General features: G+C 36.8%; 1 protein-coding gene across 1 annotated transcript in view; it reads left to right on the plus strand.

Moving 5' to 3' along the window:
• The window catches only part of UBE2H (ubiquitin conjugating enzyme E2 H), a 103,263-nt gene that overhangs the window by 62,035 nt on the left and 13,423 nt on the right, over positions 1–27,805 (plus strand). The window contains exons 2-5 of the mRNA XM_024127979.3: positions 3,505–3,581; positions 4,166–4,240; positions 20,007–20,046; positions 21,409–21,461. Coding sequence (XP_023983747.1) covers positions 3,505–3,581; positions 4,166–4,240; positions 20,007–20,046; positions 21,409–21,461 — 245 coding nt within the window. The remainder of the gene's footprint in view (positions 1–3,504; positions 3,582–4,165; positions 4,241–20,006; positions 20,047–21,408; positions 21,462–27,805) is intronic.

Genomic DNA, 27,805 nt, shown 5'->3' on the forward strand with positions numbered 1-27,805 from the left:
AGGCCCGCATACCACAAAAAAAAAAAAAAAAAAAAAAATTTCTAATCTCATTTTCACATGACCTTTTCGAAAGGAGAATCTTCTTTGAAAAGTAGGTAGCAGCATGGACTAAATCCCAAACAGATCACAACATGGAAGAAACCCAGACTTAACTGCATCTACATAAAAGATAGAAAAGATATCTTCAGTTTTCTAGAGGGGACATTCATGTGGATAACTTACAATTTTAAATGATTAATTAAGAGTAATTGCTGTAGATCAGTGTCATTCATAGCAAGTTAGGTCTGATTGATAGGGAATGCTGCTTTTACAGATTCTTATATTGTAAAATTAGTTTGACTTCTTTTGTTAAACTCATTTAATCCTGTACCTTACTCCATTATTATCCTTGCAGATTTATTTAGTTTAATGTCTGAGATATCTTTATATGTGGTACTACAGCGTATTCATTTTGACTACTTCTGGATATCCCAAGTTAAGCAGAAACATACATTAGAGGAGCTCTGGGTGGGGAGAAGACACTAGTAAACACTAATAGACACTAGTAGCAGCCTGTTGCATAAATGGCTTATAATTCTTTTTCCTATTGATAAATACTTAAATTATTTTCATTTAAAAAATTTAAATAAAAAATATCTGTACATGTATCAGATAGTCTTTTTTTTTTTTTTTTTTTTTTTGTGGTACGCGGGTCTCTCACTGTTGTGGCCTCTCCTGTTGCGGAGCACAGGCTCCGGACGCACAGGCCCAGCGGCCATGGCTCACGGGCCCAGCCGCTCCGCGGCACGTGGGATCCTCCTGGACCGGTGCACGAACCCGTGTCCCCTGCATCGGCAGGCGGACGCGCAACCACTGCGCCACCAGGGAAGCCACAGATAGTCTTATATTTAGTAAACTTCTTTTATTAAATAGTAACATATGTACAAAAAGTACGCAAATCATTTTTGTAGCTCATTGATAAATGGAACTGTAAATAAAAGTGTAATCAGCACTCTAGAAGTCCCTCTCAAACCCCTTTCCAATGACCAGGCCCCACTAGAGGGTGACCACTATCCTAATTTCTAACACCTTGATTCATTTAGCTTGTTTGAAATGTGTGTAGATGGAATCGTATGTGCTCTTTGGTATCTGCTTTCTTTCACTTACTGTATAATCTTTGAGACTCATCCATTTACATGTACAGTTAATTTTTTATTGCTGTGTAATATTCTGTTGGGTGACTGTACCGTAATTTATCCTTGTTGCTGTTGATGAACTTTTGGGCTGTAACCTAATTTTTGGATATTACAAGTAGTGCTATACAAACATTTTTAAACGTGTTTTGGTGAACATAGCTATTGCTGTCTACTGGGAACAGTGCTGATGAGCGTGGGACATGCATGTGTGCAGCTTTACTGTGCCAACAGTTTTCCAAAGTGGTTGAAACCGTATCACACTCCCACCAGCAGTGTCTGTTTCTTTGTTTTTTAAACAATATCTTCAAAGAAGTGAAATTTGAGTAAAAGAGTAAATTCATTTTAAGTTTTAGAGTATAGTGCTTAATTTGTCCTCAGGAATACCAATTTATACTCCACTGAACACTGGGTTTTATCTAGCTCTTTCATCTTTATCAATTAATAGTGGAAAATATCTCATTTTTAAACTAATGAGTTGGACTTTTTATGGCTTAATTTCAGTTTTCTTAACTTGGCTCTTCTGGTCTTTTCTTTTTAGTTTGTCCTTTGTCCTAACTTTATTTTTTATAATATAGAAGTTTTAAATGTGTGTGTGTGCTTGCATCTGCTGATTTTTCCCTCTGTGGTTTCTGGCTTTGGTGTCATTCTTAAGAAAGCCTTTTTATCCCCAAGGTTTTTTTTGTTTGTTTTTTTGAGAACTTAATTATTTGTAATTAACTTTGTTTATTGTAACTAGATTTGACTTTTACTAACACAAGGGAGCTTTTTTGGTTGTTTTTGTTTTAAAACAATTTAAACATGTACTTTAATTTATTACATTAGCATTAGCTTTGGAATATTTTGTAAGGAGGTGCCAGGAAGAATTTAGTACACCAAAGCATGCATGCATGTGTCATTTGACCATGAGAAATGAAGCCAATTTTCCAATGTGGATACTATTTGAATCCTTTCAGTGTGCATGTTATTAAAATAGTTTTCAAAAAGAATGAGATCAAATAGACTGAATTATGTTATTATTTAATATCTCTAGTGGATACTGTTCATTGCTCTTGAGCAAGGACTTTGCCAAAAATACACCTGGCCTCTGTTCTGTGGCCTACAGGACAAAGGATTGGAGAGCCAAATAGTTAATTTCAAGCCTTGAAACTAACATATTTCTCTATTTAAGAGATCACTTAAAATTTCTTTGGCTTTTTTTCTTTTGTATAATAGTACACATAATTAAAATGTAATTTGCACTGGTGGTTGAGAAAGATGAGACCAGTGTGTCATATCTGATTGTTGTTGGTGGTTTTTTTTAAGGTTACAGTGGGATTTGACAGCTCCCTAAAGCCCCCACCATCTAAAATTTTTCTCAGTAGAGTCATTATTGGGTTAGACCACAAAGCAGAGACAAAACAGATATTAAGCCAGTAGCCCTCTCTTCTGCTGATGTGGGTTAGTTTGGTTTCTATAATCGAATTTTAGTACCTTAAAGGGGTGGGTCTAGGGACAAGTAAATTTTTGAGGAAGGGAACACAGAAGTGTTAGTGCTCTGTGATTCCAGCCCCGAGCACGTAAGAACCTAGAGGCCAGTCTCAAAGGGATGGAAAAGAGGGAGGAAAAGAGTAGGTGAAAATAAATACTACAGATAAGATTAAAAAAAAAAAAATTTTTTTTTTTTGCTTGTCTTTTGCATTTGGCAATGCTGCTTATAGCAAGGTTATATCACTAGTTATTTTGATTATTCTCTAAGCCAGGGAGAAAATTATAGGGACTTCCTTAGTAAATGTGTAATTTTAGGAGCACAGCATTTCCAGTTCAGGAGAATCGGTGTTTTGCTGAGTGCTTGAATTTGACTAAAGGGAATGCTGGATTTATGTTAAAGGGTCATTGGGGATAGGATGGGGTGGGGACAGTACAGAGGGGAGAAAAACTAAAATTAAGTGCCTATTTTTCATTTACTTATATATACAATGTGGTCTTACACATTTTATATACTTAACCCATTTAATCTTCACAGAGGTCTGTAAAGTGGTGTTTTCCTGATTTGCAAAGGAGAACAAAAGGCTCAGGGAGTGAGTTTACATTATTTTGTCTAGGCTCAAACTCAGTATATGGCAGTTCTAGGATTTGAACACCAGCTTCTCTGAATCTAAAGCTCATTCATATTCTTTTCACAAGAGTGTATATTGCCTTTTAAATTACAAGAATTATTATTCATATTTTATATTTTATTGCTTTCATATAAAATGTTGGTAACACTTTAAATGGCATATCTTGGGGAAGCCATCTTTAGTTCTTCTGGGTAATATAAAGCCTGTGTAATTTCCTTTACCTTCCACCTTAGCATCGAGAGTAAGCATGAGGTTACGATCCTAGGAGGACTCAATGAATTTGTAGTGAAGTTTTATGGACCACAAGGAAGTAAGTATATGTGTTGGTATGTGTTTTTTATTACAATCTTTTACTCTATTCCTTAACAGACAGTGAGAATATCAAGGGAGATGGTGATATGTGTAGTTTTTGAAAAGTAAATTTAATTGAATTCTAGAAGCAGTGAGGAAATCCTGCTCTTATCATAATTACTTTATATGCTTTTCTCTTTTATCTCTGTGTGACAGTATTAAACATGAATTGTGAATTCTGGGTTTTGTGGAAATGTTTTTTGTTGTTGTTTTTTGGGGGTGAGGTGGGCATGGTATAGATTGAGACGGTAGGCTATTACTTACCAAATAACTGAACAGTGTTTGATACTTTAAAGAAGCAGGTAAATTTGGGGGAGAAAATGAACCTTTGCTAACTCTAGATTTTTTAAAGAAAAGTATTATAATTGAACATAGAGTACCTACTAGGTATAGTAGTTAGTTATAAGAGTTCCCTGACTCTTGAAGGAATTAATTTGCAAGGTTCTCAAAACAGGTTAGGATTTAATGTTTAACTTACACTCAGATTTATCTTCTGATTTGGAGACACAATCCTAATGTTTAACTTTTTTGCTTTTATTTCAGCACCATATGAAGGTGGAGTATGGAAAGTTAGAGTGGATCTTCCTGATAAATACCCTTTCAAATCTCCATCTATAGGTATGTAGCTACCCAGTTTCTCTCCTTAGAGAGTTTTGAAATGGAAAAAAAAAAAAATCCTACATTTTATAGGAGATCATTAATTCCAGAAATATTAACTGAATTTTTTCCTTTTTTGGCTTAGGTTAATTAGTAATTTGGCGGGGGGTACTTCCATAGTGTGATAGAAGATGTTTAAATATACCCTTTGCATGCTTGTAATGACTATAACTCTAGATTTTTCTGTCTGTTAGGGTCAGATTAAACAATTTTAAGACCCACTGTCCATTCAGGCTATTAGCAGTAAAATAATAAACATCTTAAATCTCATTTTAAATGCCAGATTGTTGGAATTAATATTTTACAGTGCCTATTCTAATTCTGCCATTTAAAAATCCTGTGTATATCCTACTTTACTTTTGTTCACTCCAACTCTGGGTACCCTTTTCCATTCTCTACATTCCCAATCTTTTTAGCCCTCTAAACAGCTAAAGAAAGTAGAGAAGAAACCTCAGTGGGGTTGTGTAAAGGGTATTTTTTTCCTCACCTTCATCTTCTGCCCTAATTGGTGATATTAACCTACTACCCCTGTTAAGGCATTTAATGACAATTTAGGTATTTTAGCATCAGATGCTATAGAGGTATATTTGATTGAAGATTGATAACCTTCAAATATTTTGAGACTGTAGAATGGTAGTAACTTAGCTAACTTAAGCCAACTTTTAAAAATTTCATTCTGTAGATGATTTTAAAACGTTATAAGATATTGACCAATTTTAAGAAGGAAGAAGAAAATAAATTTGGAATATATTAGAGCATTCTCTGTCACACTGAGCTGCATGTTCAGAACTGTTAGTTTCAGATATCTTGCTACTGCTGTGGGCTTGTCTTCAGAGCTAATGCCAGAACTCTTGGAATTTAGACCCCCACCACCACCACCACCCCAGAAGGGTTTTTTAAAAGAGGTGGACCAAAGACATTCTGAGCTTTATGCTTTGATTCTAGGCCCTCACATTTCTGTCTCGGATAAATAATGCAGGAACGTTAGAATAGTCACAGGCTAATTCCCAGTCAGATGCAACGGCCTAGCCCCCTGACATCTAGCTACTTTATGTTTTAGAATTTTATGCTATAAAAATACTACAGAGCATCTATAATCCCTTCTTAGGCTGGGATTCTTAGTGCTCATTTTAAGAATAAACTGGTGATTTCCTCTTAAGGGCCCTTAAGTTGAGTTTTTAAACTCAGTAATTGAGAAGATACTTTATGGATAATTGAATTGGAAATCTCCCCATTGCTATAAGGCCTCCAAGTTTTAGAGTTATCAGCTGGTGATATAGGAAGAGTGCTGTGAGGTGCTGAATCTTTGAGACAATCCCTGAGTGTATCTGACTTAATACCTTAGCATACTTGGGACACCAGCCCTTTCTCAGTTCCATTCCAGTGTGGTGGAATGTAGGTTTCAGTTCTGGAGGGCTTTTGTGTCACATTGTGGTTCCCTATCCCCCATTTGTCTTTTAACTTTAGGTTGTTTCTTTCTATATAGGCATTTAAAACTTTTATGTAGTTGAGTGGTATGATCTTTAAACCTTTACAAACAGAATGTCCAAACCATGTAAATTAATTCAAATATATTTCATACATACCTATTTACTTAAAGACTAAAAATTGGCTTGCTAAATCTAGTTTTGTTACCCTAGATTCCTAGTCAGAAAGGAAACAGTATAGCTTGTTGAAACTAACAATGAACCTATAGAAATGCAATTACATATCCTGTAGAAATGTAGTTTTTTCTCAAGTCTTGTCTTAACATATATTTCCAGGTAATATAATTATTGCATCATAATTTTCAAAGTGTAAATATCTAAACTTCAGACATTGTTTATTAACTAATGACACAACAGAAGCCTCTGTACTTTCTTAAATTAATGATGTAACATGAAATTGGTTAGGACAAATGACTAGGCTAATTTATCTTTATAATTTTTCCTTTGCCTTTCTGTGCGCTTTTAGAACTTGGTAATACCTACAAATGTGTACCATATTCTCTTAGGGAAGTAGATCTAGTTGAAATATTTGTACAAGCTGCCCTTGTTTCCTCCAAAGGAAGATTGCATAAGAGAGTTTTAATCAGTTGTGTGGGGTGACCCATTTTCAGGTCGTCAACAATGTAATTACTGTTAGAATGTGCGTTAAACATTTTGAGAGGTAGTGGCTCATGTAGAATAGGCAAAGATTCCTTTTTGAATTGTATAGATAGTTGCAGAATTATACAGAAGGGCAAGGAGATAAGATAAATCCAACTTCACTGCTCTTTTTAAACCCTGCCTCTATAGTATCTAGGCAGGCATACCCTTCTTTCTGAGCCAAATTTTGAGATGTGCAAATTTAGATTAAGTATTTTAATGTTTAGCTCTTGGAATTTTAAAATATATATGCATATATACTTTTTTGTTTAATATTACTATGTATTTTTAAATTGTATAAATGCTCCATATACATAGTAGGAATGTAAGAAGGTCCAGGTGAGCAAAAGTAAAGAAAAATTAAAATGTCTTATAATCCTGTCCCTCAATAGATATCATTATTTGCATAAAGTACATAAAAATGTACTTTAAAACATTTTTCTATGCATATATAAGTGTATGTGCAATGTAATTTGACAGGCTCATCTTTGGTATATACTCCAAATACAGTTTTAGAGAGTTTTCAGTAGTTACATGATTGCATGAGGTATAACTAAAAAAGTCCTTTTAGAAACAGTTTATGTCTTTAAGTAAGTTTTTTCCCCCCAAATAGCAATAAACTCCCTCAACTCCACTTTGGAAAGAGAATGAATATAAACAGGCTCCTGGGGAAGTTATGAGCTTACTCTTACAATGCCATCATTGTTCCACACATCTTAAGCTCATCTTTTGGAACTTTACATTCTCTTTGAATATCGTGAGTGATGGCAAATCTTGATGCTTTGAAGCTGGATATAAATTTTTGAAATGGCTAAAGGTCATTTAATTCTAGAGAATAAGATGAATTGAAAAACAAAGTAACATCAGTTGAAGTCTAAAATGATATATGATTGTGAAAGTGACTTAAGTTTAAGGATTTTGATTTTCTTTTAAACTGGCCCTATGGGCTCTTTCAAAAGGAAATTATAAAACTCCTTTAATCAATTGTAATGTCATTGAAATATTTGCATCGTTTTCCAGAGAGACTGCTTTGATGTAAATCATATTTGAATCTTTAAGTTCTGATTTATTTGAAAGTAAAGACTTTTATCTTTTTCATTCAGAAACATTCCTAGAATGCTAGCAGTGCTGCTGGGTGTGTCACTGTGTAATTAGGAGAATGTGATTGGTCAGTGGACTGGTTCAGGAAAGAGTGGGAAAGAATGGTTCAGGCCCTGATTCTCCTTGACTGTGAGAATGATACTTATCAGAACTGTTGTTTCCTCTTCTAGAAAATGAGATAATGGAATTAAATGAGCTCTGCATGTTTGATATTGACCAATGTATTAAATACTCAGAATATATGATATATGGCATTCTACCCGATAGTTAGGAAGGCTGTGTAAGGCTTTCACTAGTTGGGAGGAAAAAATCAACACATATAAAATACTGCATTTGCTTTAGTGACAACATTTCCTTGCTTTTTAGGAGAAGTGTGAGTTAGCAGCTCAGTTGAGGAAGAAAGAGTATATGGAGGAGATAGGCTTTTACAAGAATTGTATTTCATGTATTGAGAATAGAGTCTTTACAAAGCTTCAGAGATGTGAAGGTGAAGATAAGGACTTTACAAATACTCTTTCAAAACCCAAGTAATGCCCAGCCCATGAAGATTATGTTATATGCAAAGGAGTTTCTACAGACACTGCCATATTCCATACTTGTCCAGATTCACAGTTTTCAGTCATTACACGTGTGCTCATCTACTAAGGAAGAGCTTTTATCCGTCAAAGATAAGACTTGCAGTTGCTGTGTGGGGAAATAAAAATGAGTGATCTCATATATACAGAGGTCACATGGAGCAATTTTTTATAAAAATTAAAAATAATTGATAAACATAGGATACAAATGGTTTTGTGTCTAATCCAAAGAATGCAGATTAAAAACATGAGAGAATATATGACTTATCAAATTGGCAGGTTAAACATTGTTGGCAAAGGTATTATGATGTAGCCAACCTAACAGTATATATTGTTAAAATTTTGTATCCTTTGAGTGATTTTACTTAAAATAAGGAAATACCCAGAGGTGTACGCTAAGATTAATATACAAGAGTATGTAAATTGCAGTGTTATTTTTAAAACTTTTAAGTTGGAAGCAACCTAAATCACCCAGTTGATAATAAAGTAGCTAAATTATGGTACATTTTAATGGACAAAATGTTTCACAACCATTACTCATATTTTAACACCATCTTTAAAGGAACACATAGGAGGGAATTCCCTGGCCAACCAGTGGTTAGAACTTGGCACTGTCACTTCCAGGGACCTGGGTTCAATCCCTCGTCAGGGAACTAAGATTTTCTAAGTCGCACATGCAGCGCGGCCAAAAATAAATAAATGAATGAATGAATGAATGAATAAATAAATAAATAAATAATGGAACACACAGGAAAATGTATAACGTTATATAGTGTAACAATAATTTTTTCCATGCAAATTCCAAGTATGAATGCCAAATATTGGCTATAGTTATCCATGGCTGTTAAGGGAATTAAAACCATTTTTCTGTAATTCCCAAATATTCTACAGTAAGTTCCCTTTTATTATAAAAGTAAATATTTAAAAACATATGGCAAGTGCATGTCTTTTGAATGTCCTGTCTACATCTTTGCCTGAGTCTCTGCTTTTCCTGTCTTTTGTTCTAGAAAGCCACCAAGCAATCCTTGGCCAGAATTCTCACCTGGTAGCTTGCTAAGGGCCTGCTGGCCCCCATGTTTCCCACCACCCTCCTTTCTTTTTTACCTTCAGTTTTAATTATTTGTGCGTGTAAGTGTACCTACTATTTCCTTTGTTTCTCTGCTTACAGTTTAGTTTACTCCATCTTGGAATAAACCTTTAAGTATAGCTATTCTCCACTCCTTTTCTTCCTTTCCCTTTTCCCTTCCCTTGTTACCTTGAGCAATTCTTATCTGCTTCTTTTTTCAGTCTGACTCCTCCACTTGCGTTTCCCTTTGTTCCATTTTTCTCTTCATATGAACCAAGAAGGCTCCCGTTTACAGCCAATAATAACAGTAATACTTTATTTTTTAAACAGAAGGGGAGGGGAGAGTCTGTTCTCTTATTTTCAACAGGCAGAATTAAGCCTCATATTTTTATTTATTTTTATTTTTTAAATTTTATTTATTTATTATTTGGCTGCGTTGGGTCTTCATTGCTGCATGCAGGGGCTACTCTTCGTTGTGGTGCGTGGGCTTCTCATTGCAGTGGCTTCTCTTGTTGCGGAGCACGGGCTCTAGGCGTGCGGGCTTCAGTATTTGTGGCTCACGGGCTCTAGAGCACAGGCTCAGTAGTTGTGGCGCACAAGCTTAGTTGCTCCGTGGCATGTGGGATCTTCCCGGACCAGGGATCGAACCTGTGTCCCCTGCATTGGCAGGTGGATCCTTAACCACTGCACCACCAGGGAAGTCCAATAACAGTAATACTTTGGATAAACCTCACGCAAGGGGGCAAAATTATGTCTTCTGATAAAATACAACATAAAATATTAGATTTAAGCCATTCAGCCTCTAAAGCAGCGGTCCCCAACCTTTTTGGCACCAGGGCCTGGATCTGTGGAAGACAATTTTTCCGCCAGGGGGCGGGGGGGGCTCGGATGGTTCAGGCAGTAATGCAAGAGATGGGGAGTGGCAGCTGAAGCTTCGCTCACTCGCCCACTGCTCACCTCTTGCTGTACGGCCCAGTTCCTAACAGGCTGCTAGCAGTCCATGGTGGGGGTGTTGGGGAACCCTGCTCTAAAGGTCTTGAAAGTACCTTGAAAAGTTCCCTTCAAGATCTACAGTAGTCTTCATCAGATCTACCTATTTTACTTAAACATTAGCATTCAAGAGAAAATTTTAAAGTTGTCATTTAATCTTATTTTTAAATGTCTACTGACTAGTATATTAATAGACATGTATTCTACTAATTTCAGATAGAACTATAGAGTATTTTAAAATCTTTTGTAGATAACCTTAAGACCAGTCTGGGAACTCTGTCACCATTTATACTTTTTTAAAATAGAAAACTCTTTTGTAAGAGCCAGCTAACAAGTCTAGAAACTCGCTTTTGAAATACTACCTGTGTGTATCTCCATATTAACAGTGAGGAGGACCCTCTCAGGAGCAAGCTGTATGCGCTGTGTGTCTGGACTGTAATTTGATGATACCAAAGCTGACGTGTAAGAGGAATGGTTGGTTGAGAACAAGATTCTGGAGAGACCACTTAATGTGTTTGCCGAATGTTGATAGAATGGCCAGGGAAAAAACCAAGCTCATTCTTCAGTGTAATTGATGTCAATAGCATATGGCAAGAGCTAGCCAAGTCCATTTGAGTAAATAGAAACAAAAACGAAAGAGTCATGGACAATAACAAACATTAGAATGCTATTTTGAGCTATACCAATGGCCTTTACAATTAGGTCAGACTGTCATCTAAATAGAATGGTTTTAGGTCATTCTTTTCCAAAGGAAACTAGACTAGATAACCTGTCTGAGTTCCTTGTAAATTTCCCAGTCTGCCACCAGTTTTTAATTAAAAGATATTCTGATAATCAGTGCACCATATTCTTTTTACTTGTGCCAGTGATTAAAGGAAATGTTTTCACCTTTTTCATTGGCAGATTCACAGACTCTTCTGGCATAATACATTTTTTATTTCACTATGGCCAGAAATTACCTCCCAGTATTTTTGGAATGGAGTTTTATAACATATGGTATGACTAACTGTAGAGCTTAGAATATTTACCATTTACTTTGTATCTTCCTAGCTGGAAACATTGTACAATTACTCCCTCAGAAACTACTGTGAGTAACTTAAGTGAGCCCTGCTTAGTCAGGAGTAGACCAGGATTGGGAGTAGAGAGGAATGTGTCATGAATGAGAGGTTTGGGGTCAGTCATTTAACAAAGACTACTTGAACCACTATATTTCCACAAATAGAATGAATTCTTAGACTGAGGAAGCAAAATTCCATTAAGATCACCTATATACTTCTCTACTTTTGCAACCTTGGGTTTAAATTTAGTTCCTGTTTCAGTTACATTCTAGTAGAAAAGTTTCCTAAAAATTTTTTTTAGATAATGCTATGAGAATGTAAGCCAGTGTTAAAAGCTCTCCTTTTACTGGAGTTCTGAAAATGAGATTTTTCAGGATAGATTTTTGAAAAGATTATGTTTGGCAGCTGAGGCAGAACCTACTTTCTCATAAAATGGATACATCTTGCATCATGTCTTCTAATCAGCTCCACAAATTTATCAGATACCAACTGTGTGCAGGGCATTATTCTAGGTGCTAGGGATACGGAAGTGAACAAATTGCTCTCTTCACCCTTAAATCCTTTTGTGATAGTGGGCGGGGGAGATAAAGCAAAATTTTAAATGTCTGATAGCTTTATGCAGAGAACTGATGTGATAGAATTGACATGATAGCTATCTTAGGTTAGGTGTTCAGGAAGGGCTTCTCTGACAAAGTAAATTTAAGCTGAGGTTTAAATGAAAAGGGGAAAAAAGCCAGCCCTGATCCTCCAAGGTCAGGGATGAGAGTATTTTAGGCAGAAGAAATTGTGAAGACAGAGACTCCGAGGCAGGAGCTTTGCATGCTCAGGGAAGAGAGATGAGGCTGGGAGGCTGGGTCGAGAGCGTGAGAGGTGAGCAGGGGTCCAAGTGGTAGGCAGGGCAAGGTCCTGTAGAGCTTTGCTGGCCAGGTTAAATGGTTGAGTTATATTCTTAATGTAATGGAAAAAAATCACTGCAATGTTTTAAACAGGTTAAGTGATCACTCTGCTGTTGTGGGGAAAGAGTAGAGATACTGGTGTTTGGATCAGGGGGCCAAGGTTGAAAAACTCTGGTGTATTGGATTGGCCAAAAAGTTTGTTCGGTTTTAAGTAAAAATAAAAGACACATTTTTATCTTCACCAATAATTTTATTGAACAATTATTCACTAACCGAACGAACTTTTTGGCCAAGCCAATAGATACACATTACTTGAAGAAATCTATCTATATAGAGGAAAGCATACAAATGAGGCTGTTACCTAGAGGAAGATAAAAGGAAGTCTTTACTTTTTATTTCTTGAATAGGAGATTTTGCTCCTTGCAGGGAGTTGTCTAGAAGAGAGGGAAAGCTTGGTGATGTTGGATGTCAGGAGGAAAATTAAAGGAGCAATGCCTTTGACACTGTAGGAAGGGACAAGATCAGAACACAAATAGAAGACTGGTAGTTGAGAAGACCATGAACATGAACATTCGAGCAAGCTGTTGAGGCAGGAAAAATTAGCATGTGGGGGTGGTGGATTTTGTTGGGGATGATGAGGGATCCTGCCAATTGGCACCCATTTTCCCAAAAAAACGGGCAGGGCTATTAAGTCAAAGTGAGAAATGGAGGGGCAAAGGGAATGGGAGATTTGCAGAATAAAGGTAAAATGTCCAAGTCATTGGAGAATGGGGGGGAGCAAGCTACTAGAGAAAGAAGAGAGGAAAATTATAGGGGATGTTGAATCCACAAAAGTTGTTATAGAGCATTCTTTTTTAAATTGGTATATTTGTTTACTTACATCTCTCCTCCCTGCCAACCCAGTAGATATAAACTCCATGAAGGCAGTTCCTGGGTCTGTTTTACTAAAAATCCGTGTCCGGGTCTTCGCTGGTGGCGCAGTGGTTGAGAGTCCGTCTGCCGATGCAGGGGACACGGGTTCGTGCCCTGGCCCGGGAAGATCCCACGTGCCGCGGAGCGGCTGGGCCCGTGAGCCATGGCCACTGAGCCTGCGCGTCCGGAGCCTGTGCTCCACAGTGGGAGAGGCCACAACAGTGAGAGGCCCGCGTACCACAAAAAAAAAAAAAAAAAAACAACAACAAATAAGAGTAATATCTTAATTCCCTTGGAAAAGTTTGTTCACACAGTTCAAGATTTGTTCATATTCTTGGTGTTGGTGAAAACCATAGTGCTAGAAGGAACTTTGGAGATTATATCATCCTGTTCCCTTATTTGAAGGATTGTGAAAATGAGACTCAGGAAGGCGGAGATATATTACTACTAACTAGTTGCAGGGTCTGCCTTCTAGCTTCCAGTCCAGTGTTTTTTCCATATGCCAAATGCAATCAGAACAATCTTTTAAATAGTAAATATTAGAGTAACTGTATTTGCCATTTCCAGTGTGATAGGGTTATAAAAAAAAATAATATCCCATAATCAAAATACCTTCTAATGCTCTCGACAATTCCTAAAGGATTAAGAGATGGATGTGTAGGGGCAGATATTTTCGTTTTTAGGATGAGAAAAGTGAGGTGAAATTACTTGCCTGAGCTCATGAGTTACTGGTCACATGCTGTGCATATATTCATTAAATCTTGGTGACAGTCCTGTGATATGTGGATACCATTATTTAACCCAGCTTTATGAATAAGGAGACAGAAAGGCCCAGAGATACAGTAGGTCTAAGTGGAACTTAGGCAGTCTGACTGGAGCCTGATCTTTTAACAACGACTTTGTGTAGTAACAGTGGCAGAGACTTGAAATTAGGTCTCGAAATTTCAAGTCCAGTGTGTTCTGTCCATACTCTACTGCCTCTGACCATGAATATAAATCCTGCCTGATTCAGACAGTGTGGTTACATGAATGACCAGGAGAGTGAAAGATAAACTATGGAGACAGGAAAGAGATTACAGTCTTCCAAAAATGGAAGTGCAGGAGAGTCGATTTAAGGCTACAGGCTTTGGTAATCTGCTAGGTTGGTAGAAGAGTTATGCTGTTGAAGGATAACACTTCACCTTTTCTTAGTTATAAATGAATAAATGAACTTTTCTTATCCATCCAGCCCATTCCTCAGATTCCATATTATCAGAGAGAAAGGAAGAAACAGAAAAGAGGACCCCTTGTTGAGTTTAGATCTCCTGAACACACACAGGATCAGTTCAGAAGTTCCCATGACACAGGGCAATGAGAGTGAGCTCCTTGCTTGGTTCCTCACCCAAGAAGAGACCGGCCCAGGTCCATCTCTCCTGAGTAGGAAAGGCTCAGCTCTCGGAAGAGACTTCTGCCCGGGTGCAGGCTGCCACGGGCTGGGCCTGGCTGTCTGAGGTAAGATGAAAATCTATCTGAGGGTGCACTAATGCACAAAGCTGGCAGTATAGCTGTCACCAGTGAAGCTGGCAGCATCCCCACCCCTTTTTTATCTGGAACACCCTAACTCTGATCACCTCCTGCATGCTAGGAATGGAGATCCAAGTTATTGCCCTTAAAAAATTTATAGTCTGAGATACTTCTAGGGGAGATAGGATTTAATCTTTAATAAATATATTTTAAATAATTATATCTACTTTAAAAATAGAGAATTAATCAGTTTCATTCTGAATGGTCTACTTTATGTGGGTATTTGTCCTGAAGATAGAATATCAGAGTAATTTAATATATTCATTTACTGTTTTCTCACAGGAATTCATAAGCTTATAATTAAATCATGTCAGCCACAGCTGCCTCAACCATCTGCAGTCCAGGTTCATTTTATCTCTGGGATAAAGTTTTCATTTTTGCCTTTCATGCTTTTCACCCTATTACCTTAGGGTGGATTTACCTTGTTTCGTGAGTCACCTTGTTTGACCTCATTTCTTCAAGATTATTCTGGATGAAATTTCTGGATAGATGACTGGCCCCTAGGTATTTCATTCTATCCACAAATTTGATCACTAAAAATATCCCCACTTGTAAACGGAACAAAGATGGAAGTATAATTAATTTTTGCCTCTTTCATGTACATATTGACCCCAATATCAGTTATTCGAAAGTGTACAACTTTGTACAGATCCCCTCCTGGGATTGGACACAGAAACAGTCTGAAATAAAAAACAGTTTTCAGCATGACTCGGCACAGCGTTATTTACTTTCTCTGTTTATTAGCCTATGGGTCAAGAGATTTGTTATTCTAGAGCAATTGAGTATTGGAGTGGAACAAGCAAAAGCATGGCATATTTTTCTATTTTAATAATCTGTGCTTTTGTTTTCTAAGATATGTAGTTTTTCATCAACTAAGCATGGTTTGGATTCCTCCTCCAGAATTATAAATCTCCTGATTCCCTTCTGATAAAAGACAGAGGACAGAGGTGGTAAGCTTTTTAGCTAAACATTTGTACCTGTTGTCCCCTTTTTTATAAATGCTTGAGCCATGCCAGAGAATAATTGTCCAAAAAATTTAAACAAAGGAGTTCTGAATTTTATCTGATCAAATCACTGAAATGTTATCATTAGAAAATGTCTGGTAGTGAATAAAATCTTAAATCATACGGATTAAAGGTGACTTGCTGCTTCCACTTATCATGTTTCCATAAAAGCAGTTTTCAAAATATGTTCTCTTAAAATATCTTCAAAATAGTTCCTGGTCAAATGGAAACAAGTGTTGGGAAAATTCTCTTGTTGCAGACAAATTCATTAATGTGGTGATAGCATTGCCAAAAGGAAGGAAAACATGCCAGGGCAAACACACTCAGTCCTGAGAACGTTCCTTCTCTGAATTCCTAGCCTGTTCTTTCTCTCCTCCCCTCGTGTAGAAGTTCCATTGTTGCCATCATTATCCAGAATGTAAATAGCTTTGCCAGAAATGCTGCCCACAGCTTGTCCAAGGACAAATGTAAAGGAGATATAGATATATACAGATACAGATACATCTACCCCTTTCGATTTATTTGCGTTGGGTATTTTTCTAACAATAGAAAAAGCCTGGTATAGGAAGAGATGCTTGTAGTGTGGAAATTGTTTTTTGGTAGAAATGGTCTGGCTGTGCTTGTTCCTCAGTGGCAAGTTTATAAACTCCATTTCTGCCTACTTTGGAATAGTCAGCGGATTTTGTGTCTCTTTATGGTATTCTAGCATGTTAGTAACTTTGTATTATATTCTCCAGAATACTTATGTACCTAAAAATGTGCCTCACAGAATTAATTTCCTTTATGGACTTAACCATTGGCTGTTTCCCCTTAAGTCCTCTGTTCTCAGAGGTCTGGCCACTGTTATTAAATCCTAGATTTTAGAGCTGATGGTCCTTTTACAAACAGAATAAGAGTGGAGGTTTTGGAGATCATGTAGCCCAGCTGTTTCTCTTTGCAGGTAAAGAAGCAGACCCACAGAAGTGTAGTGACCTGATCAAGGCCTGCAGTTAATAGCAGAGTTGGGACTAGAAGCCAAATCCCTATTAGTACTTTTCTCTTTCCAGTCCGATTCTGCTCTCCACCTCAGAGCTCAGATGGGGTTTTATATTTAGCAGGGGCACTGGGGACTGGGCTCCAACCCATTTATTACTAAAGAATATGTTTACTAAGCCCTTTTTGGCCCTCTTTCTTATATAGTCTTGGACTCAACCAAACCAAAATCTAGATTAAATTGAAAACAGTGTGGAAACTATATTGATTCCAAATGTAATCTCCAGACCTTGTACAAGGAGGGAGGCAGGAACCTTAATCTTTCAGAGACAGTTTTGATAAACATTTAAAGCTTTTTTCACCATAGCTATTTCCTTGACTTATACCTTTGAGGTTCCCTGTGACATCAGATTATTGAAGCTTCATTCTTTTTTTAAAAAATTTTTTTGTTGAAGTATAGTTGATTTACAATGTTGTGTTAATTTCTGCTCTACAGCAAAGTGATTCAGTTATACGTATATACATTCTTTTTCATATTCTTTTCCATTATGGTTTATCATAGGATATTGACTACAGTTCCCTGTGCTCTACAGTAGGACCTTGTTGTTTATCCATCCTGTATGTAATAGCTTACAAACGCTCACCCCAACCTCCCACTCCATCCCTCCCACTCCATCCCTCCCACAACCCCCTTGGCAGCCACCAGTTTGTTCCCTACATCCATGATTCTGTTTCTGCATCGTAGATGGGTTCATTTGTGTCATATTTTAGATTCCACATGTAAGTGATATCATATGGTATTTGTCTTTCTTTCTGACTTACTTCACTTAGTATGATAATCTCTGGTTGCATCCACGTTGCTGCAAATGGCATTATTTTGTTCTTTTTTATTGCTGAGTGGTATTCTATTGTATATATGTACTACATCTTTTTATCCATTCATCTGTCGGTGGACATTTAGGTTGTTGCCATGTCTTGACTATTGTGAATAGTGCTGCTGTGAACATAGGGGTGCATGTGTCTTTTTGAATTGTAGTTTTGTCTGGGTGTATGCTCAGGAGTGGGATTGCTGGATCATATGGTGATTCTATTTTTAGTTTTCTGAAGCTTCATTCCTTCTAACCCATTTCCATTGCTGCGATCCTACTTCTGGTATAGGGGTGGGGGTGGTTTAAAAAGGATAGCAGAGAAAATATCCCCACCACTAAGAACTAAGCACTGTTGATATTTGTACATATTTGTTTCCAGTTTTTTATCTATGTGCACACTTTTTAAAATACCAGGGCAAATAATATACAAGCACATATATCTTTTTAGTATGTGTGCTGCCGAAGCAAGAGCTAGCTCTTTTTTAAAGGAATATAGTTTTACAGATAAATTCATCTTTAATCACCATTCCTCATTCTGTTACATATTCCTACCATGACCTTGGCCCTGCACCCTCACTAAAATAATTACTCTTATAAATTTCGTATATGTTGGTCCAATACAGTTTTTTGTTTCTCCTCACCTTTGGCTCTATCCTAATTGATACCTACTGACCTAGTTCACTACCTTGGCTGTATAGGACTCCCAGTATAAGGATGTACTACAGTCTCTCCCATCCCTTGTTGATGGGGTTGAACTTGGTTCTTGGCTTTTATAAACACTGCTGCAACAGATATCCTCGTAGGCCTTCTTGGATACATGTATTAGTGTTTTTCTGAGGTTCGATAGAATTTTTATTCTGCTTTCTCTTCTCAACATTAAGGCATGAACATTTCCATTGGCTTAGTATAATCGCCTCATAAACACATACCTTGTACATCTAGACTTTGAAACATCTTGAATGAAAAATGAATGTGAAATGGTAATTGGACACAAATCTTTTTGCGTCAGAGTAATTTAAACATTGCATGGGCTCTCTTGATAGTAGTAGATAAAACATTAAGCTATTTCAACACAAAAGATTAAAAAACAAAAATTGGAAGCATGATTAGTACTTGGAGTGGCTAGAGCACGTGAGGATTGGAATGCCTGGGATTTCATATAGTCTCATTCCCGTTTTCTAGGTCTAGAGAAGTTTCTTAGCTTTTTGGAGATGACCTCTGTCACACCTCATCCTTGAGGCTCTTCCTTTGATGCCACTTGTCTGCATCTTTCCTGACATCTTCCTCTCCTCATACATGCTTCCCCTGTCACCTCTTTTTGCACACTGCAGTTATTTCTTTGTGTGTCTTGTCCCAGTGCTCCAGTGACCTCCTCGAGAATAGAGTACTGTCTTTATTTGGTTTTGTACCCTAAATAAGTACAGTGCCTGACACATAGATGTTGACCAAATATATTTTGAATGAATGAAAGAGAACATGTGAGGTGGGGGTGGGGCGAGGGAGGGTAGGATTGGGACATGGTGATAGCCACTTAATAAGGAACTTCAGTTTATTGAAAGGAGGGTACGGAAGAAGGAAGTCTAAAAAGGAAGTAAGGGGACTTTCCTGGCGGTCCAGTGGTTAAGACTCTGTGCTTGCATTGCAGGGGGCACAGGTTCAGTCCCTAGTCAGGGAACTAAGATCCCGCATGCCGTGTGGCACGGCCAAAACATAAATTAATTAAATTAAATTTTAAAAAGGTAGTAAGGCGATAAGGATGACAAAATGAGAGCTTTGACAGTGGATCTCTGCTTTAGAATACTGTCATTTGCTTGTATACAAACTGATTAAATCACTGGTTTTGAGTTAGAAAATAATTTCTTTTTGGAATTTAAATATCAATATATTTGCTTAAAAGTCTATACATACTTGTTTTTCTAGGAATAAATCAAAAAATTTGAATCCCTGATGGATATAGCCATCTTTCAGAATTTTTTAAAACACGTTGCCTAATTTCTTGGTTGCCCCAATTTTAATCAAAACTGGGTTTCCTGGAATGAGTAGACTAAAGTTAAAGGAAATATTTTGGTCACTGTTCTTATGAAATCCTTTGCGGTTTGGAAGCGGTGCTCCTTTAGCATTTCAGCAGCTTCATTCATGTTCCGCACACGGTGTAGCACAGTGATACCAGTAAATGAGCTTCGGAAGGAGAAGTTCAAATGCAGAACCTCCACATTTAGTGATTGAACAATAAAACTTTGGGGAGGAAAGTCAAGAGTAGCTTTCTTAACTTTTATCATGGCACTAGTTATAAACCATTTAGTACTATAAATTTTCTTGGCAAGTACCTTCATAGCTCAGAAAATAATTTCTTGTAGTGATTATTTTGTATTAGAAGCTGCATTGCTCTCAAAGTTTGCTCATTTGATTAGTAGAACTCTGATGTATTTTAAGTAATTGACACGGTCAGGAGAATATAGTCTTAGCAGTAACCAAAGATCTAAGATTGAAAGTAATCAGTTATCCTAATACTGAAATTGTTTCCAGTACTGAAATACTTTAAAACTAATTGTTCTCTGGATAGTTTTTGCTGCTAATTAACATCTCTTTTTACAGGATTCATGAATAAAATTTTCCATCCCAACATTGATGAAGCGTAAGTAACTGTTTAAAAATGTTTAAATCTTAGCAGCAACTGCTCTTGGTTAGAGTTCATCTCTCTGTTATAAAAAAGCCTCAATTATATTTTTGGATTTTAACAACAGATAGGACTGTAAGAATGGTCACTTCCATTATAGAATCCAGGACTACGATATTCTAACTTAGTTCAGGGTCCACTATTGGACTGCTTGGTTTTTTCCACTGTCATGAATGGGTCCTTCATTTCCCTTGATATCCAGCTAACATTTGTAATATTCCGTATCTCTGTTCTCTTTGTATAGACACTGTCCAGAGATCTGTCTTCAGTGTACAGATTATATTATTTTCAGCCCTTAAAGTATTTCTCAGTCCTTGAGAGTAAAGCAGTTAATGAATCTTAATTATCCCTTTCTTTCCTTCTAATATTTTATTAGTGATATTTTAAAATGTGATATCAGTGCCTCCTGTTTTATACTTCCAGTGCTATTTAGAATACTATTTGTCCTGCAGTTTTTCCTTGTCATGGCACTAAATTTTGATACTACACACACGCACACACGTGCGTACATATGAAGTATTCTGAACTCTGAGAGGTTGTATGTATATATATACATCATGCCCCATTGTCCTTTAATACTTTCATGTATCAGTCATCTTAACAAGGATGTTCTCTTATGTAACTGCAGTATAGTTGTCAGATCCAGGAACTGAATATTAATGCATCTATTTATAATATGTGTATAATATGCATATATTTATAATAATTTATAATAATGCATTATTTCATCTACTGCCATATTCTGGTAATTTACTTTTTAGCACTTTTTTTTTCCATTCATTAAAGGATCCAGTCCAGTATCATCTATTGCATTTAGTTGTCATGTTTCTTTAAACTACTTCAATCTGAAACCATTCCTCAGCTTTTTATAAAATTGACATTTTTAAGGAATAAAGACCAGTTATTTCATACTGTCCCTCAATTTGGGTTTGTCTGATTTTTCCTTATCATTAGGTTCAGAGTATGCTCTTAAGGCCAGAAAACCAAAAAGTGAGATTGTGTCCTCCTCAGGATATCCTCTTTGGAGGCACACAAGTTTGTCTGCCTTGATAACCAGTGTTAATTCTCATCACATGGTTAAGGTGTTGTCTGGTTTCTCCATTGTATAGTTACTGGTTTTCCCTTTCAATCTGTAAGTAGACACTTAAGACTTTGTGTATATTCTGCTCCTCATCATGTTTTCCCCAATTGGGATTCTTTGGGTTTTTTTTTTTTAATGATCTATTAAAAATATTTTTCCTGATGATTAAACTAGTTGCCAGATACATGCAACTAACTTTCTAATTTTTAAAAAAATGCCATTCTTTCCATCTGTTTCAGGTCAGGAACTGTGTGTCTAGATGTAATTAATCAAACTTGGACAGCTCTCTATGGTGAGTTTGGTCATGGAATATTTTTTAGAGATGTTGAGACACTGCCTAAAAAAATGTTGTTTGGATTTTCTTCTCTGGTTTCAAATGTTTTGTTGGGAATGGGAAGGGATTTTGAAAGCCGGGTGGGAAAGTTTAATCAGTGAAAAAAACATTTTCTCATGAGTACAGACTTTGGTTTAGCAGTGGAAGTTTGAAATTATCTTGAAAGATTCTGAAATTAATGTATAGTGTTACACATATGCAGACACACAAATACATATGCAGACATTTTATATATGTGTTATTCTGAAGCACATTGTATACATGTTTATCTGTAATGCCTTTTAGTTTTGGAAAAACTCTTAGGAATGTCCCTTTGAAATGAGATGATGTATTAAGAGGTTTGGAGGATCATCATCTGTTTCAAAGGTGAAAACTTTGTTATGAAGCAAAGAATAATTTAGCCTTACCTTCAGTGCTGAAATTGACATATGATCTCTTACAGTGAATCAGCATGTAATTTGAGATCACAGAGAGAGAGAAGCCGTATCAGGCCTTGTAACTTGGTTGGGGAGCTAAAAGTATTTTTAAATATATTTAAAGTTTGTTAGGGATACAACAAATCAATCTGTTCTCCCCACATGTCCAAGTTCTCAGGCTACACAGACTCTCCCTCTTCTCATGCGCCCACCTCTTGAAGCTTCCCCTGATGCTCCAGCTGGAAGTAATCTCTGGACATGCCTAAATTTTATCGCTCTTTTTTTGTGGCCTGCTTTTACTTTCTACCTTGTGTTTGTTGTCTGTGCCTACATTTTCTGTGCTACTGGATTATTTCCTGCCCTAAGGGCTGTCAGGGTGCTGGTCTGATTTGTGTTTAAGTCTTGGCACTCCTAGCACGGTACCTCGCACCAATGTGTTTGTAAGAATGCATGGTACAGACAACAAACACTTGCTGAGAGGTGCAGAGGGAAAGATCACTTCAGGCTGGGGTTAACTAGAGATGGCCTTCCCTTGTTGGAGAGTTGTGAGACCTTTTAGCAGTCTTAAGGTACATAAGACCCCTTATTCCAGCCACCATCTGCAAGTCACCTTGTTTGTACTAGGATGGTGATAAGAATCACAGAGGTTGATCACCATCAGCACACAGTTAATTCTTTTTTTTTTTTTCCTCCTCCTCATTCTTTCAAGAGTTATTTCCTCTGCCTGGAGTTATCCTCCCTGATCTTTGTGTAGCTGGCACCTTCTTTTATCATCTCAAACATGCTTCCTTAGAGAAGCCTCCTTTCCTGGCCACTTGATCTGAAATAACGCTCCTCCATAGCACAGCACCCTCTTTTAAAAACCTTAAAATTTATTTATTGTTTATCTTGTCCTGTCAGATTGTAAGTTCCACAAGAGCAGGGACTTTGTCTCATGTGCGCGCGTGCGTGCATGTGTGCGTGTACATATGTACAAGTGCCTAAAGCAGTAGCCCATGTACTGTGAGGGTTCAAATATTTGTTGAATTAATACGTGAATTAATCATGCCCAGCACTGTTTAACATGAGTTTTAGGGAAACGGCAGCTTATAAGGAGATGAGGCAACAAGAAAGAACATATACGCTGAGGTTGGTTAAAGGGATTCCTTTTAAGATGGTTTTTCGGTAAAAATGTCTTCTGGCAGGTTGCCTGGAATATCTGATGTAATGATGTATTTTCTTAAACTGCATTCACATTTTAGAAATGTACATAACTAAATGCTGCAAGCTGGTTCCAATGACAATAAAGTAAATTGGACTTTAACTAATTCTTTTACTACTGACCAGAAGAGCTTTGTGGAAGAGGTTTGCTGATTCTCAAGTACCTCACATCTCAGAACAGATTTTTTAAAATAACAGTTTTATTGAATTATAACTCACATACATAAAATCCACCCATTTAAAGAGTGTAATTTGATGATAGTTTTTAGTATATTCACAGTTATTTACAACCATTCCCACATTTTTATCATAGAATATTTTTATCACCTCAAAAGGAAACCCTGTACCCTTTAGCTATCATCCCCTCATCTCCCAGCCCCATCCCCCAGCCCTAGGCAATAACTAACCTTCTTGTTGTTTGTATAGATTTGCCTATTCTGGACATTTCTTGTAAATGGAATTATACATACGTGGTGTTTTGTAACTAACTTTTTTACTTCATATAATATTTTCAAGTTTCATCTATGTTGTAGCATGTACCAGTACTTCATTCCTTTTTATTGCCAAATAATACTCTGCTGTACAGATATCATTTTTATTTGTCAGATGATAGACATTTGGGTTGTTTATACCTTTTAGCTATTATGAATAATGCCTCTATAAATATTTGTGCACAAGTTTCTCTGTGGACGTAGGTTTTCATTTCTCTTGGGTATGTACCTAGGGGTAGAATTGCTCGGCGATACGGTGACTTTGTTTAACCATTTGAGGAACTATTTTCCCAGGTGGTACCATGTTAACATTCCTGTCAGCAGGTGTATGAGGTTCAGAATAGACTTTCAAGCAACAGACCAACGTGACTAAGGTTTCATCACATCTATAAAATGTTAGACTGTGTTCTTGTATTACCTTGCAAAACATTTAGTAAGTAACAGGAATTAAACCACATTGATCAAAGTGATTTTTGATTTCTGTATTACATGTGTACAAGTTACCATTAAGTGTTCTGTAATACAAGAACATGAACACACTAACAGGTAAGTGTAGGAAAGCAGGAAGAAAATATTTTTATAGTATAGTCAAAATTATACTCAGCATGGGAAAACTGTTTTGACAGTTTTCTCAAGTCCAAACTATTCCTCAAGAAAATTCATTTCTTTCATGGAAAGATTTAGGAGCAGGTAAATACAATTTATATGAAAGTACAGGTAGAAAGGGTTGGTTTAGATGACCTTGAAGTTTCTTTTAGGCTTATATGATCTTGAGATCTAAACTGAATTTTTATTACAAGCTGCTAAACCCTCCGGCATTGAAGGTTAGTTTCATCATTGGTGAATTTTGAATCACTCAATTTCCTGCTATGATTCTTGAATTTTAGTTCAAAGGACAAAAACAAATCTAACTTAATACGAAACAACTAATAGGAGAAAGTTGGCAAGTTAACACAGATATTAACTGAAAAGCAAAAGGCTTAGCTTGGTAACCAAAACTTGTTTCAACTCTACTATATAATATGGTAAGGAGCAGGGAGTTACTTGTGAAATTTCCTGCAGTTAACTTTGCCCCAGGGCATGCATGTACTGTGCAATAGATATACATATTTTTATTATAACAGCAATTCCCAGATGAAATTCAGATTTATACTCATCATAACCTGATAATAAACAATGTTTATGTTTATTCCTCCACCACCCGTCACCAACTCCACAAAAGAAAATTGATTTCTGGCAGCCCATTTGACTCCTTGCCTCTGTTCTCCTGTTTTCCTTTGCCAAGTGTACATGCAGTTTGTTCATTCAGAAGCTCAAAGTTGGTATAATTGTAGTTTAATCACCCAGTAATTTTTAATTTTATATTTAACATTGAAAGAGAGCATATTATAGTGGGTTATATGGTTAATTTTGTAAAGAGGCTTGTCATCAATATGAAGGTATCTATTGAGTTTGAAGTTACTATTGTTACTCTGTGACATTAAAAGGAAAGTAGCAGATGCCATCACAAAATTGATTCATTTTGGCTTCCTGTATGATGGCATCTTTTTTTTTTTTTTTTTTTTTTTTTTTAAACATCCCTTCGTGCTCTTCCAGACAGGAATGATAAAAGCTCTGGAAAACTTAAAATTCAGGCAAGGGGATCTGGATTTCAATTTCAAAAACAACTGTAATTTTAAAGATTGATGAAAGGAAAGTTCATTAAGCCATAGGTAGCTTGTTTTCTGTTTTCCTTTTTACTCAAATATATTTTATCCATAGTTGTGTTTTCACCCCCACACTCCTGGAAGCTCAGGTACCTTCACTGCAGTACAGCTTCAGTTTCCCTCCCGCCGTTCTGAGCCTTGCATACTTGACCCTCGCAAATTGTGTTTCTCTCTCCAACTTTCGTTTTACTCATTTCTCGATTGACTTGGTAAATTACTTATTTGTGGGTTAAGTTGTGGACAAGTAATGTAGAAGACAATTTTCCTACAAAACTGGGCAGTTTATAATTTTATTCTCACCTTTAGGGTTGCTAGCCAATGGACTGGATAGTCCTCTTCTTTTGCTGGTGAGAAAAATCAACATTTGAGAAATTATTTCCCCTAGGGTCATTTGGAGGGGAGTCAATAACAGACAAATGAGTTTGACTACAACAAAAGGAATTCTTCAGGAACTTTGGGATTAGAATTAGGAGAAACAGTGCTTCTTTTACTAGGCATTTAGAAAAAATTTAAATCATAAATTTACTTAATAGTACTATGCTGTAACCTAATGATTTTAAGCTGCTAAATGAATTTTAAGCCTTTTCATGTTGGAAATACATTGATATTACATACCTCTTTTCAGTCAGGTAGCCTGTGAATCTTTCCAAACAATTCAAATTTTGGCTGAGGGTAACTGTATCTTAAAATAATGCTTTATACTGCATGAGTGTTTGCTAGCTATGTTTCTAGACATTTTAGTATAGTTGCAGAGATAAGAGATACATTTATCTATCTGCATGGATGATTGAGTGGCCAGCAACCACTGTTTGAACAGGCTTGAGAACTCAGTATTGATCCATCCATGTTGGAATCACAAACATCATCCTGCTTTTGGAACAGCTGGATGTCATTATGAGTCTCCTAGACAGACCCAGGTAGAGCAGTTTCTTTCTAGTACTGTGGAGAAAGGTCAGCTGTAGTAGATAAAGAAGAAATATGCTGAGTTTTGGATTTGATGGTTTCCACAATGCTAGCTCCATGATCCACCTCCTTTGTCTGCTTGTAGATATTTAGATTTGGTGTTGGCATGTGGCCCAAGAGTTTAATTAGCTATACATAGAAAAATGGGGCCTTCTTGGGTTGAACAACTTAGCAGAAATTCATTAAAAGCACCACGTTCACATTCACTGACAGTCAGCATTAGAACCATGGAGTGGTCCAGGCTTTGTGGATCGTGGGATATGAGCCAGGCTATGGTCCTGAAAGACAGCCACAGCCATGTTCTTCTTTCTTTGGGGCTGTAGCTTCAGGGCTCCATTGTGATTTTATGGATTTGTTTTCTCTTCATTTGCTTGTGATCATTGTGTCTAGGTAAAGTCTTTCCCCATGCATGGTCACTTATCTTATAATTGCATGAAGTTATCTTGTTCTTTTCTGACATTAAAGACAAACTAAATTATTGCCTAGTAATTTAAAACTTTAATAATGAGTTTTAATATGACTGTAAGAATACCCAACTAGCTAATTATACGTTAACTGCCCTCATTTCTAGAAGGGTAATAACAAATCCTACTACCGTGTTTTAGCTTGCAATCTTTTAAGGTAAGCAGGGTCATACCAGGTTTAAACCAGGATGAATTGACCTCTAAAGAACACCTAAGTAAGGTGGGAAGTGTTTTGAGATTGACATGGCAACAAGGGGAATGTTTTTTGGTGAACAAAAGTCTGTTTTCTTCATTCTGATCTGTGTAGTAGCATTCATTTCCTTCTGCAGATCTCTACAGTTTAAATACATTGTGGAGAGGGAGTTGCAATTAGGCAATGGATGGAAGATGATTTTCTCAGACAGTGGAATACTTTAAAACGTTCCGTGTTATAAAACTACACACCTCTGGTTGGTGACCTGGTGATCTGGCACTTAGCAGGATATATCTGGTATTCCACCAAGTTTTAATTAGTACCCTATGTCTTTGACATTGCTCTTTCCCACATATAACAGGAATACCTGATTTTAGCTTGGAATACTTAAAAAAGTGTAATGGTAGTATAGTGAGATTAAGTATATCTCTCAGGAATATTGCAAAAATTCTTCAAGTGTTTGCTGATTCTTATTAATTTCTGCTGATTGCTCTCTCTCTTTTTAAAGAGGTGTGAGGAGAGAAGAGTTTTGTTTCTTGCATGCATGACCCTCTTCATGAGACTTTATTCTATCTTTAAAAGATCCGCATGGACTAACACGAGATCATGTGTACATCTAATGAGTTTCACACCCTTTGTATATTTTATCCACACAGAAGACCCTCTTAGTTAAGTGATTGGCAATATACATTCTTGAATATATCATCTGGGATACTGGTTTGCTGTATGTATTATTCCATTAAAGCATGTTAGCATTCAGTGGCCAGCTGGTTCTGTGTCACAGCACCACACAAGTCGTTGTGGTGGTCTGCTTCAGCTTGCCACATGTGTGCCCTCAAACAGCTAGTAAGAGAATATTTAATCTCAAG

The sequence above is a fragment of the Physeter macrocephalus genome, chromosome 5 (assembly GCF_002837175.3).
Source record: "Physeter macrocephalus isolate SW-GA chromosome 5, ASM283717v5, whole genome shotgun sequence".
In the NCBI taxonomy this organism is placed as follows: domain Eukaryota; kingdom Metazoa; phylum Chordata; class Mammalia; order Artiodactyla; family Physeteridae; genus Physeter; species Physeter macrocephalus.